Consider the following 14,533-nt stretch of genomic DNA (forward strand, 5'->3'; position numbering starts at 1 on the left):
TTGGACAGGACAAGTTCAATAAAAAAAAGTTGGACGCAAGACCCCTTTTATTGGTCAGTTTATAACTTGAACAACTAAACAACAGAAAAACAACATGAAACAAATTGAGGATTACCAAGAAGATGTTAAAAAAAGAATCAGATCCAGAACGGTTCTTCTGACTTATAGAATGACTGAGGAACAGCTGTTTATTTCTCTATAGAATTCTGAGGGATTTTGGCTTCTTGGAGCCACTTCCTGTTTGGAACGCCAGGGGGAGGAGCCACTCAGTCCAGTTCTTGTATACAGTCAATGATTAGTACTCATGGGATTTCTCTTTTTTCTACGTTTGGCCTCCATATGATGTATGCGTTGTAAAGACTGGGTCCAGAAAGACGAGTTCCTCACATGTCATACGTGAAATTAAACACGGGAGCTAAACAACGATTGAGCAGCCATGAGAGGCTCCGCCTTAAAGCTCCTGATCACAACAACTTCAGTCCGGGTTGCCTGCATCACCAGAGGGACCGGCCTTCATCTCGATCGTTTGCCCCTGCTTCTGCCTCCCTGTCGTCGTTGCATGTTTGCTTTTTTTTCTTCTTTTTCTTCTTCTCGTCCTCCACCTTGTACTTCAGTCTTCTGACGGGGTCGGTGAAGCTGCGCATGGACTTTTCCTGGAAGTCCTCCGTGATGAGGAAGTTCCTGTCGAGAAGTTCTGCTGCCTCGTGCCAGTTTCGGTAGCAGTCTGGGCCCAGGCGGATGATCTCCTCCACCGCGTTCGGGACCAGGATGGAGCAGTCGGGACGCAGCACCACCACGGTGGGGAGCTCTTCCACATTAAACATGGCCTCCAGCTCCCTGTGGACACACACAGAAGCGCTGCTACACACCGTGGAATCAGGAATATGAGATGCCGGTGCTGCTCGGCAGATTTGCATCATCATTAGTTACCAGCAGGTCGTCCACAACAACCAGCTGGTTCCACACACCTCCTGTAGGGGTCCTCATAGGCCAGGAACAGAGACTTCTTGGGGAGCTCCTTGAGGAAGTTCTCCAGCTGCTCCTCTGACTGATCCAAACTGAGGAGAGAGATTCGGATCATTTAGTCTAGTAAGCAACACAAAACGGGCTTTTTATTTGACCTTTGATTGACATAAATAGAACTTATCAAAATTGTCAGTGAACAGATGTGTTATAACTAAATTAGATTTAAAGTGACCTTTGTTCATAAAAACGTTCTCGTGGTGTTTAAAAAGCCACATTTCAGTGGCCCGTCGTCTGATGGCCCCCCACCCAAAGTCCACTGGCTCCGTGCTTCAAAATCTAAACTTCTGACTCAATTCAATCATTTCAGTCACCGGGAATCACTGCCTAAACTTTATCGATGCCATGGTCTTGGCTTCTGATTACAACTGAACTCTACTCGTATTTTCGGCTCATTTTTCCTCCTAAAGTCATAGTTTTACTCCAAATTGTTAGTTTTTTTAATCATTATTGTTTTTCAGTTCATTTTATTTTTGTTTTGATTGTTTTTTTGGCCAATCAAAGGAGGGAGGGTGTTGGGAGGGGCATTGTGATGTGGGATGGATGGAAAGGGAGGGCAAAAGGGTTGAAGGGGTTTGGGGGGGGGTTTTCCTTGATTGTTTTCCTCATCCATAATTGTAAACACTTTGCACTGGAATTTCTGTCATTTGAAAATGTTCAATAAACAAAGCTGGGGAAATTAAGCCCCATTTCATCAGGGGGCATGTGCAGGCTGGACGGGGCAGATCAGGGAGCGTGTGCAGGCTGGACGGGGCAGATCAGGGGGCGTGTGCAGGCTGGACAGGGCAGATCAGGGGGCGTGTGCAGGCTGGACGGGGCAGATCAGGGGGCGTGTGCAGGCTGGACGGGGCAGATCAGGGGGCGTGTGCAGGCTGGACGGGGCAGATCAGGGGGCGTGTGCAGGCTGGACGGGGCAGGGGGGCGTGTGCAGGCTGGACGGGGCAGATCAGGGGGCGTGTGCAGGCTGGACGGGGCAGATCAGGGGGCGTGTGCAGGCTGGACGGGGCAGATCAGGGAGCGTGTGCAGGCTGGACGGGGCAGATCAGGGGGCGTGTGCAGGCTGGACGGGGCAGGGGGGCGTGTGCAGGCTGGACGGGGCAGATCAGGCAGCGTATGCAGGCTGGACGGGGCAGATCAGGGGGCGTGTGCAGGCTGGACGGGGCAGATCAGGGGGCGTGTGCAGGCTGGACGGGGCAGGGGGGCGTGTGCAGGCTGGACGGGGCAGATCAGGGGGCGTGTGCAGGCTGGACGGGGCAGATCAGGGGGCGTGTGCAGGCTGGACGGGGCAGATCAGGGAGCGTGTGCAGGCTGGACGGGGCAGATCAGGGGGCGTGTGCAGGCTGGACGGGGCAGGGGGGCGTGTGCAGGCTGGACGGGGCAGATCAGGCAGCGTATGCAGGCTGGACGGGGCAGATCAGGGGGCGTGTGCAGGCTGGACAGGGCAGATCAGGGGGCGTGTGCAGGCTGGACGGGGCAGATCAGGGGGCGTGTGCAGGCTGGTCGGGGCAGGGGGGCGTGTGCAGGCTGGTCGGGGCAGATCAGGGAGCGTGTGCAGGCTGGACGGGGCAGATCAGGGAGCGTGTGCAGGCTGGACGGGGCAGATCAGGGAGCGTGTGCAGGCTGGACGGGGGCAGATCACGGAGCGTGTGCACGCTGGACGGGGCAGATCAGGGAGCGTGTGCAGGCTGGAGGGGGCAGATCAGGGAGCGTGTGCACGTTGGACGGGGCAGATCAGGGAGCTTGCACATGCGCTTTTTGGCCGCTCTGACATCACATCCGTGTCTCTGCAGTCTGACTTACAGCGATGTCAAAGGAGAAATACTCAGAAATGCAAAAATGACATGTTTTTTACAATAATAAAATGCCAAACGTAGATGTCAAAACCCCAAAAATTATTTGCACCTTAGACATGTAGGGCCCTTGGTAGGGGGGGTGCTTGGACATCACTGCCAGCAAGCAGCGGATGTCCTCCTAGCACCCTACCCGCCAATTTTAACCGCACCTTAGACATTTAGGGCCCCTTGGTGGGGAGGGTGAGGGGACGTCACTGTGAGTAATCAGGAGATGTCCCCTTAGTGCCCTACCCGCCAATTTTAACTGCAACCCCCTTAGTACACACACCCCTCCCCCCTCAATATATACATCCCAACATAAACACACACACATGCACACACACACCATCTCAAACACACATACACGCACACACATTTTGCAAGGAAGGTGGGACCTGGGTCCATCTGTCCCCTGCCTCTTCCCTGGTGGGGGGTGCGGGCCCCTTTGCATCGGCGGCCGTGTCCCCGGGGTGCCGGCTTCCTGGGCCCGGCGGTGCTCTCTCCGCGCGGTGGGGGAGTTCACATTACATCTGAGCCGGGGGTGTCTGGTCCCTGGGGGGTGGGTTCTGGTCCTTGCTCCTGAGTGCTGGGCCCCGCCAAATTTCCAACTGTGGCCGAGCCTGGTGGCCTTATTTATAACACCCCTTGTGGGCCCTCTTTTTTTCCCCGGGGTTCCCCCCTCCTGGGCGGGGGCGGCGGGCCCCCTGCCTCGCTCCTCCCTGGACCAACCGTGGGCCGGGCGGATGGCTGCCTGGAGTGCGGAGCGGGTCTCCCTTGGGGGGTCCTGGCTCGTACCTGGGGTTGGGGCGGGGGGATGCCCGGAACTCCTGGGTGGTGGTGGGGTGCTCGTTTGGGGCTGTGGGCGTCCTTCTCCGGTGGGGCTCTGCGTTGGGTTCTCCCGGCGCGGCGGGGGGGCTGCTCTCCTGGTTGGGCTGGGGCGGCGCTCTCTTTCCCTCCGTGCTTCCCTGGCCTCTGGCTCTGGGGGCCTTGCGGCAGCCCTGCTGGCCCTGGCCTGGGTGGCGGGCTTGGTCGCCCGGGCGGCGGTTGTTCCCTGCCGGTTCCCGTGTGGCGTTGGGGGGATTCCGGCTGACGCTGCTGCTGCGGTGGGGGTCTTGGGGTGGGGATGGCTGGGCACTCTCCCTCCTTCTTTTCACATTCCACCATCCATTTTAGAAGAACATAAAACCTCACCTGAGCACTGGTGTTAGCTCACCTTTGCACTAATAGCTTGCATGACTGAATGACTGAAATATTTCACACTAGTTGGTTTTAAGGCATAAGTATGCGTGTGAACACTATCTGTTTTGTGTACATGTCGACAGGTGGACATTTTTGCAGCTAGCAGGTGTGTTGATAATATTTGAGTGTGTGTGGACGGGCCCCGCCCTTTTTGTACTGCATTTGAACCTTACCATAATGATTAACAACCAGTAAACTTGTTGCTGTATGCTGCTTCATGGTCTTATCCCCCTTCCCCTCCTATTATCACCCCCTACCTCCCCCTCTCTCTAGCGTCCCTCTCTCTTCTTCCCCTCTTTCCTTTTCCGTCCGGTCCAACACCAAAGATTTTCAGACATGATTGAAATTAATAAAGTTTGGCCTCAATTACAAAAGGGGTTTATTCAGACATACCTTTGGTTTGTCAGAAGATTAATAACCCCTCTTGTTAAAGCAAAATATGTCCAACACAAGAGGCCCTCAGCTCTCGTCTGTCTGCCCAGCTGTTGGACAGGACAAGTTAAAAAAAAAAAAAAAAAAAAAAAAAAAAACCAAAAATGTGATTTTAATTGAGGGAGACTTTAAGCCGTGACGCCTGTTGATGCAAATACGCATCAAACCCTTTCAACTCCTAATTTACCTTAACTTAGCGTCTACATCACACGTGTCAAACTCAAGGCCCGGGGGCCAAATGTGGCCCACCACGTTATTTTATGTGGCCCACGAGAGCATAAAGGTTTTTGATTACTTAAAATAATGTTTTTCTTTAGTTGATTACATATTATTTATGTGTAGCTACTGTTGTAATTATTCAGTGTTTGCAGGTCTTATGTGTGAATGCAGACAAATTGTTGTCATCAAACCATCAGTAAATGCAAGTTTGATCCTTCAGTAATGGAGTTATGTGGGTTTTAATAAGAGGACAAAACATAAATGGTTTATGCTAAATAACAAGCAAACATGTTTTCTATGCAACTGCAATTGTCACTTTAAAAAGTTATAATAAATAAATAATGAGTTGTTTAACATTAAGGAGTAGTTACATTTATTTTTGATTACATTTAGTTACATGTATAAGTTACATCTGGCCCTTTGAGGACAGACACTATGCTGATGTGGCCCTCAGTGAAAATGAGTTAGACACCCCTGGTTTACATGAAAGCAAAAACATTAGTAATTTTTATCATAGCTGGAAACATGTGCAGGTGTCAATGAGTATATAGTAAATAAAAAACTGAGCTCCAACTGGAAGGAAAAATATTTTCTGAAATGAAATTACTGCAAAGTTGATTTCTGAGTATTTCTTGATTGTCATCGCTGCAGTTGGAAAAGGAGCATATTTGTGACGTCGAAAATATGCTGGGGGGGCCACAAGCTCTCTGCTCCGATTAATCAGAGAGCTCTCAGCAATGTGGCCCCGCCCACACAGAGGTGAAATTTAAATGAACTCCTGCCGCTCTGCAGAAACTAGGTTCTAGAAAACGACACAGTTTTTCGGGTTTTGGCCAAAAACAGCATCATCATCTCTAACCATTGTGTTATCCTAGGCACGTTAACGTTGGGAGTTGGGTCATCTAGACCCACTAGACAGAGCTCTGAACCTTTTTTCTTCAATGATTTGTGATCTTCACTGGTGTCCATGGATTACATGAAATCTTTCCACCTTTGTCATGGTAGGGAGAACATGTCAATGGAGGGGGGGGGTCATCTAAGATAGCACAAGGGTTAAAAGACCACTGGGAAGATCTTCAGAGTGAGACTTTTAACAGAATCACACATGACACATCTAAAAAAGAAACTAAAGCCAAGAGGAAACTCAATTACAAAAAAAGACATGTACGATTGTGTCAATCTGAGTGGCTTTGAAATAATCCACCGTTGATGTTTTCACCAGGAATGTGATGATAGGAGAAATACTCAAAGTGCAATAAGAAATCTAAGGTGAAATGAAGTCCATTTGTCTTTTGTTGCCGTTTTTTTTAACATCATCTTAAAAATAAGGGATAAACAAGCGGCATAGCTGTTCAATAAGCTTATATTTAATTTAGCAAAGACCTCAGTTGTCATTTTGAAGTGAAAACTAAAGTGTTTCTGTCCAAATGTGGCCAATCATTGTGTAAAATCAAACAATACATTTCATTTTATCAGTTTAACTTGACAGCAAATGGAGAAGAATGAGACGTTCATGTTCCAGAGCACAGAAACAGGTCAAGGACCAGAACGCCATGATGGACGCCGCTCTGTTCATAATGTACCTGATGTACAGAAGAGCCAGCTGAGCAGAACGCTCCACGTAAAACTCATCCGTCAGCTTTTTGAAGAAGTCATGGAGCGTGGGAGCAAACTGCTGGCAGGTGTCACTTTCAGCGGACGCAAAGAAAAGCAGGAGGATTCGGTTCTGCAGGCGCAGGACCACTTCCCGCTCTGTGTCCAGCTCCTCCTGGTCTTTGTTGTTCTTCACCAGAACGTGGTCGTAGAACAGATCCACCATCCTGCAGGCAAATGGGAGCCAGACAAACGGGAGGCGTGTCGGTTATGCTGTCACATCCAGTTCAGGAGACCGATTCAAAACCCAAAGAGTCCATAGAAGAGAACCAATTACATCACCGTCTGTAAGAAGGAGACGGTTCAGGCTATTTCACCCTTCTTTGGAATTCTAAAGACACCAAAATAACATGAACATGGCAAAAATAAAAGACAGACTGGTAAACAACAACCAATGTGTCTTCACTCTGTCATGACATTTAGGTCTCTGTGTTGAATATCCTTCCTCACATCCACCCAGTCACACTTCTATAATCACATATAATCTCAGATTATCCTCTCTGTCTCTCACCTTAATAACGTCCTCCAGAAACGGGAAAATCTGCAAACCCAGACTTTTCTCTGCTTCAGTTCCCTTCGCTTTTCTCAACTTTTCTCCCAGCGTGTCTTTAGGGTTCAGTTTCTTATCTGGTTGATGTCAAACTTCCTCCGCTAATCATTTCTGTCTTCACCACCCCACCTCTGTCTGAGAGGGAGGGGCTGAAAGATGACAGACAGACGGGCGTCGATCTGGCGTCCGGCCTTTCTGTGGACATGAAAGCAGGAACTGAACAATAGCGTCTCTCTAAATAAAGAAGAATCTGATGTGATAAACTATAACAATATAAAAAAAAGCTCGACAAGCCCTCTGTTAGAGTTTTATTGTGTGGTAACCGTGGGAAACGGGACGGTTGTAGTTGCACCTGCATCGTGTGGCGAGCTCAACTTTTTCGGAGTATTTAGCTAAAGGATGGTGATTGATCACAGGCTCATTGCAACTGCAAAAAGGGCCGGCCCACTGACTGTACACGGGAGCTGGACTGAGCGACCCCTCCCATTGGCATTGCAAACAGGAAGTACCTGCTGGCTCCAAGAGGCCAAAATCCCAAAGACTTCTATAGAGAAACTAGAAGGAGCTGCAGTTCCAGAAAAAGAAGGAGACCATAAATAAAGTGAAAACAGCACAATAACAAAATAGATATGTTTGTGAAAAATGCCAGAGCCGGGTATCGAACCAGCGAGCTTCTGCACCAAGGATTCCGCACGGATTTCAATGGAGGCAAAAATCCTGGAAATCCTGGAATATCTGGAAAAGGATTTGAAGGATCAAAAGTCACAGCTGGAAAAAGCTGAAAGAGCTGAAGATTTGAATAGTTGAATGGTTGAAATAAATGAGTTAAGATGGAGGAAGATACTAGAATAAAGAAAGAGAAACAGGAAAACAGTGGGTTGAACGCTATAGCATAGCTGTTCTCTGGCTGGTGCCTCCTGTGCCCCCTGCTCTCTGGAGCTGGGGGCCCCTGTGGCGGTCCTTCAGGCCCTTCATGTGTGAAGGTTTTTGGTGCCAACTGGTGAGTTTGTAACATTTGAGTGTTTTTGGACAAGCCCCGCCCCTTCTGACTGCACTTGACAGTAATGATGATGAACATCCAGAAAATTGTTCTGTGATTCGACCCCCCCCCCCCCCCCATTTCTTAATCATCCTCTAACTTCCTTATCCCCCTCCTTTATTGTCACTCCTTTCCTTTTCCACCCTCATCCCTCATCTCTAACATCCCTCTCTCTTCTTCTTTCTTCTCTTTTCCACTCGGTTCAACTAGATATGTTTACAAACATGATCAATGTAAACAAAGTTTGGCCTCAAATCCAAAAGGGGTTTATACAAATATACCCCTCGTGTGTCAGAGGATTCTGTTCAACACCAGATGCCTTCAGCTCTGATCTGTCGGCTCAGCTGCTGAACAAGACAAGACAGGAAATAAATCATGAAATAAACACAGAAGCGTGTCCCGACAGAGGCCTGTGGCATTAATCCAAACTCATGCACGCACTTGTAGATTGGATTTAGAGAAAAACATTTTAGAAAGGCTGGTCCTCTTCCTTCAGCTCAACATGACTCAGCAGAAATTGAGTTAAAACACGGCTCCATCAATACAACGTGCCAATCCAAAATAATGACAACTGTTCCCGTGTTTATGCTGAAAACCCGTGTTAACCGTTCAACTGGCGATGGGCTTGTTCTGAATTCAGACATCACCTCCCATCAAATAACTATGAACACGTGCGGACAACAGAACAATTTTTAATAACAACATTTCAGGGTTTGATCACATGGATCATGAACTTTAAACACAGTAATATCTATTTTTTCTGATTCTGTAGTATCTGAATTTGGCAACATTTGATTTAACTTCACCTTCAGGCTACACATCACAACGGTTTGATATGAGTCTTGGCATCTGCTTCAAAACATTATTTTTGTGTGAACAACAGTACTATTTGGTTTCCTTCAAAGTAGTCATAGAATTGATAAATTCAGACATGAAGGGTTTTACTAGTAATGATTATATGTTTCCTTATCTTAGGATGAAAGAGACAACCAACAAGATCAACACAAGCCTCAGTACAAGACATACAATACTGCATTGAGGCCAATGATCTGATTGGATCATTACAAGTACTTTTTATGACTCCACATATCTACAGCTTATTTTAATTATCTTTTTCTCCATGTTCCCTTGTCTGGCTCTTTTCTCCTGTCATCCAGTGTCTCATTTTTCTCTTTCTGGCTGTTTCTGTCTTCTTTCTCCCATAACTTCCACCATCTCTTCCTCCTCTTGTCATCCTCAGTCTTGTATTTGAGCCTCCTCACAGGGTCGGTGGCGCTGCGTAGGTTAAGGTCGTCGAACTCCTCGTTCAGCATGAACGTCCTCTCAACGATCTCTGACGATTCCTGCCAGTTGTGAAAACAGTTGGTGCCAAGATGAGAGATGTCGTGGACGGCGTTTGGAGAAAGGACGGAGCCGTCAGGGCGCAGCACCACAACCGTTGGTGTGTGCGTCACCTGAAAGATGCTCTGCAGTTCCCTGAAGAGGACAAGAACGCAGCTTCAGGAACCAGCTTTGTCGCACAGAAATACAGAGCCCTCCACCTGTCTGTGGTTAAAAATAATCAGATAAACCGCACGCACGGATTAATCAATTGTGCTCATACTGTTGCACAATTGAGATGATGTTACAGTATTTGATTGGCTGTACGTTGGTCCCATGACGTGTCAGATGGTGATTGGACTGGGTAAATTACGATACGGCCGTAGAAGGATAAATTGGAAGTTCTGTTATGAACAAAGCTCCGAAATAGAGCGAGATGATCTTCTAAACGTGCTATTATTATAGTTAATGATTATTATTTAGTGTTTGTTCGCTTATAGTTTTTAAATCCGTGTGGTCAGTCCTTTATTTAGGCAGAACTGACCTGGAAGAAGGGTTAGGGTTAGGCTAATCCGTGCTAACAACATTTATCCGTGGATGAACTGGAATAACATCAGCCTTTATTTGGTCTGGACCCGACTGGAAACACAGATTCAGATGATTGTTTGGACGGTTTCTCAGGACTCCGCCTCCGCCCGTCCCAACGCCGCTCCTCTGCTTGGAGATACAACTCTCCCGGAAGACACGGCTCTCCCGAGTCCGGAGTATGACTGCGGTCCGAAGCCTCCTCTGTTGCGCACACGTAACAAGCGCCCTCCCCTGCCCGCACACACGAAGCTACGAGTCCCGCTGCTCTGCTCAGAGACACGCACATCCAATGTGTGCACGCGCACAATTGCACAACAGTACGAGCACAATTGATCAATAGGTGCGCACGGTTTATCTGATTTTTTTTTTTTAACTACTGGCACCTGGTGGGCTCCATTCATAAAGGCAGATCTGAACCTTTTTTTTTATCTTACTTCCTGTAGGGGTCATCAAAGGTGAGAAACAAAATCTTCTTGTGGAATTCTTTTAGAAACTTTTCCTGCTGCTCTTCCGACTGGTCCAAGCTGGAGAAACCAGAATATAGATAAAACAATAAGGACAAATGCATTGGAAAAAAGATCAAATCCACCTCAGGTACCTGACGTAGATGAGTGCAAGCAACTTTGGATATTCAATATAAGCCGGATCTTTGAGTCTCTTAAAAAAATGATTGAGGACCGGCACAAACTTGTGGCATTTCTCACAGCCAATGGATGCAAAGAACAGCAAGATGATGCGGTTCTCCAGGATCCCAATGATCTCCCGCTCCGTGTTGAGTTCATCCTGATCGGAGTTATTTTCCACCAGAACTCGGTTTAAAAACAGGTCCACCATGATGGAGGAAGATGGCAGGTTTAAACAAACCTGCAGGGACAGAAAGGTAAAAGAAATCTGTAGATTCTGTTCTCCAAAGACCCACTTTGAGGAAATTTGTGTTTTTAACTCGTTCTTGTAGCCTTTTTCTGATGAAAGAGGACATCAATAAGACTACTCAGGATTAAAATAGCTTTTCTTCGTTTTTTGGGATCAGGAACAGATGGAAAAACACGACGTTTGAAAAAACTGAAATGGGCGCATCACAAGCTCCGCCCCCTAATGACTACCGTTGGTATTCCGCACCAACAGTTCCGCCCTCAGAGATAATTTCTAATGAACTCCTGCCGCTCTGCAGAAACTACAACACATTTAGAGTTCATGCTGGACATGTCTTCCATCAAAGCGATCTAGGAAACGACTGATGGACTTTGTTTCTTTAAAACCAACTTGATCTTCATCATCTGGACAAAAACAAGCGGGAAGAGGAGAACTTTCCTCTGAAATGTAGCTTTGGATCCCTGAAGGTGACGTTTAGCAGATAAACCGCTGGTTAGTCCTCATCCAGCAACAGAGCCAGAGGCTGCTTCTGGAGCCGTTGCCGTGACAACGCGTCACACAACGTATCATATAGTCCACTACCTGTGAAAAACAATTGAAAGCTAAAAAACACCCAGATTGAAGTAATGATAATTGAATACTGTCTATTTCCTTCATTAATGCCCATGATAAAAGCTGGTTCATGCCCCTCGAGGTGTCCAGTATCCAAAGGAAGGGATAATTGATTCAGTATTATAAGTCCTTCAGAAACACGGATGTGAGCAACACTTTGATTGACAGCAGATACATTCACATTTCTGCCACGGCGCTAGCGCTCATCATCATCTATCAAAGGAGACGTCGGCGTCTTCTTCAGGCCGTGGAGCGGCGAGCTCCTTACACGTGGGAGGGGCTACGGATGAAGCCGTTTTGGGAAATGGTGGTTTTCCAGAGGAGCTGTGGATCCAACAATTCCTCATGACACGCTCAGCTTCTGATGATCTGTGTGACGCTGTGGGACCACTGGTGGCGCCCGCCGTGCAGCGCCCAAGACCGCCAGTTCCTACCAAGAAGGGCATGGCCATCCGGTTGTTGGTCACATGAGTCAATTCATCTAAAAAACAAGTGTTTTCATTGCAAATGAGTCCATTTCTACATGCCTGACAAACCGCCTCCTCCAAGCACTAAAACAGTTTTTCCATTATTGTGAGTTTTTAAACACTTGTCGTGTTTTTTATCACAAATCCAATTTGGGAAACTTCCTAGTCAATGGAAACGGAGTTAGGCTAACGAGTGATGACTCTGAGCTGCTGCCTTCCGTCCAAATCCTCTGTTTTCATCTGTGCTGGTAGAAGTGACAGGGAGATCCTGGATCCACTTGGTCAGCTTTCTAATGCTAGAACACGCTGAACCTCACTCACATGCCTGCAAGAGATCTAGAGGAGAACAGCCGACCACAGACTGAACAGTCGCTGGTTGACCCAAACTTTTCCATCTGTTTCAGATCCATCACTGCTCGAGGTGAACCGATTAAATCTGAGTTCTAGAGCGATACTGAAGCTTTCTGCACAGAACATGCTCCTGCAACTAAAGCTACACAAGTCATTGCCTCACCTTGAAAGCCTCGACTCCCACACGACAAACTGCCTGTCCAAAGCCCGTCTTTTTTCAAACCATTGATTTTATTCTTCCTTCAATTCGTGGGATCTTTTTAAATGTTCCCTCTCTTTTCTCTGAATTTGTCCAATTTACTCGCTGTAGCCGACTGAGACGAAGGCGTGTGACTGTGGAGTGGAGGTCGATCCAAGGTGTGTGTGTGATTGTGGAGTATCTGCACATGTGTGTGTAGATGCAACTGCAGCTAAACAGCAGAAGTCTTGTTTCTTCAAGAGAGGAAGGAAAGGAAGGATGACAGGAAGCCAAATTGGATTGGAAAGTCAAATCAGACGTAACGCAGGTGAAGAGGTGGACAGAAAGACTGTTGGGAAAACACCCGACGAAGACGAGTACAGCGGTTTTCTTCTCAAAGCCGCAGGTCGCTGCTGGACGTCGATGATGTTTCACGCTGAATCTTCAGACTGCAGCTTGTAACCAAAGCCGGAACGACCAAAACAGAGGTCAAAGGGGAAAAAATGGAAACAAGAAAGCCGACGTCCTCAGTTTGATTCCCTGAGAAATACTTAGTGGTCTGGAACACAGTAAATACCCCCGTTAATCTCAGGGGTAAATATAGAGGTGGGAGGGCAGCAGATCCAGAAGGATTAGTCTGAGTCGCACAGAGACACGTGTGTCAGAGCCCGCACACTCCGAAACACGCCGGCACGGTGTAATGAGCATTAGTGTGCTTTAGACATGGACCTATGAGCATGCAGAACACACGCCAAAGCGTTTAGCCCCTCAGGAGGCCCGTCTCTTCTGTGCCAGTGAAAATAGTCCATCTGTCCGTCAGACAGCAGATGACATCCAATGATCTCCGACTGTTTCCCTTTTTCACTCAAAGCTGAGTGTCAGCATTTACACGAGCCAGGAACGCCTTTTCTCCTCCAGTGATGCACTTCTGTTGGAAAGATGCTCCCACAAAAGATTTTAAAAAAAGGTCCAAAGGATGCAGAAGTATAAAGAAAACAAACACTTTAGCAACAGGACTGATTTTCACGTCCATCAGGACTTGGAAAAACTTGCAGTAGCTCAAATATTTTGCATATTAATAGTAAATGAATGACTTAAGTGTTTATTTGCCAATTCTTCAGAAAATCTTGACCGTTTCAAGTCCTCAACAGTTGGAGAGCAGAAGATTCACGTTGATCTCATGGTGGAAGTTGAAAAGAATCACATCAGGCTCAAAAAACAAGATTTGGTTTAACCCTTGTCCTGTCTTATAGGGTCCAGATGACCCAACGTTAACGTGCCTCAACGTTGAGAGTGGGGTCATCTAGACCCACTAGACAGGGCTCTGAACCTTTTTTCTTCAATGATTTGTGATCTTCACTGGTGTCCATGGATTACATGAAATCTTTCCACCTTTATCCACCTTTGTCATGGTAGGGAGAACACGTCAATATTAGAGTGGGGTCATCTGGACCCCACTCTAATAAAACTCCCAGGTATCCCAAAAACTCCTTCAGCTTCTCTAATCATAGCGGCAACAATCTGATGTGTTAGAGACAGAGTTCTTTGTTAGGATGTAGAGGATTGATGTGTTTGGAAAAATCAATCTGGTACTGAGAGCAACAGCAGCGTCGGTTCAAACCACAGACATGAACAAGACTCTGTAGGTAGAGACTACCACAAAACACCCAGGAAGTAAATAATCAGTTTGTTGTGTTTCTACTGGAAGAATCCTCTATTTGGAGGTTTTGGTACGGTCGTCTTTTTTAAACTTATACGTTTTCTTTTTTTTGTTCAAGTTAGCAGTTTTAGTCTTTTTATTAAGTTCATGATACCTGGTTATTTTACTGTTCTTATACTTGTTTGAGTGTTTTATTTTTATCCTTAAGTCTTTTATATGTTTTGTGTATTTTGTGGCAAGTGGACCTTGAGTCTGTAATAAAGTTTATTATTATTATATTACTGCCTTTGGCTTTTTATGAACATGGGATACAAACAAACAATTATTCACTTTAAAGCACAAGATCTGCTGTATAAAGACTCTGATGAAAATGGAGGATCTACAAGATTCAAACCGTATTTCTGAATACTTCTTTATTCCTGATGTAGCGCTGACGTAGGTGATGCAATAGCGCCACAAGCTCCAAGCTCCGCCCCTTTCTGATCATCCACCTGCAG

At 46.8% G+C, this 14,533-nt stretch overlaps 2 protein-coding genes across 3 annotated transcripts; both read right to left on the bottom strand.

Moving 5' to 3' along the window:
- Positions 1 to 247: 247 nt before the first annotated feature.
- nxnl1 (nucleoredoxin like 1) lies at positions 248 to 7,105 on the bottom strand. 2 transcript variants are annotated; one of them, XM_023949695.1, is made up of 4 exons: positions 6,910 to 7,105; positions 6,329 to 6,683; positions 969 to 1,058; positions 248 to 837 (listed from the first exon to the last, which is right to left on the bottom strand). In XM_023949695.1, exons 2-4 carry the CDS (start codon positions 6,562 to 6,564, stop codon positions 495 to 497), a joined length of 669 nt encoding a protein of 222 aa, XP_023805463.1. In that variant the 5' UTR covers positions 6,565 to 6,683; positions 6,910 to 7,105; the 3' UTR covers positions 248 to 494. The 2 variants fall into 2 exon arrangements, with proteins under 2 accessions (XP_023805463.1, XP_023805440.1); XM_023949672.1 differs by having other exon boundaries at positions 6,329 to 6,565; positions 6,910 to 7,104.
- A 1,558-nt stretch (positions 7,106 to 8,663) lies between these two features.
- On the bottom strand, positions 8,664 to 13,000 carry LOC101173636 (nucleoredoxin-like protein 1). Its single transcript, XM_004072978.4, has 4 exons — positions 12,362 to 13,000; positions 10,494 to 10,759; positions 10,330 to 10,419; positions 8,664 to 9,463 (listed from the first exon to the last, which is right to left on the bottom strand). The coding sequence occupies exons 2-4, from the start codon at positions 10,727 to 10,729 to the stop codon at positions 9,094 to 9,096; spliced, it is 696 nt and encodes a 231-aa protein (XP_004073026.1). The 5' UTR covers positions 10,730 to 10,759; positions 12,362 to 13,000; the 3' UTR covers positions 8,664 to 9,093.
- Positions 13,001 to 14,533: the final 1,533 nt, after the last annotated feature.

Source organism: Oryzias latipes, chromosome 1, assembly GCF_002234675.1.
Source record: "Oryzias latipes chromosome 1, ASM223467v1".
Taxonomy (NCBI): domain Eukaryota; kingdom Metazoa; phylum Chordata; class Actinopteri; order Beloniformes; family Adrianichthyidae; genus Oryzias; species Oryzias latipes.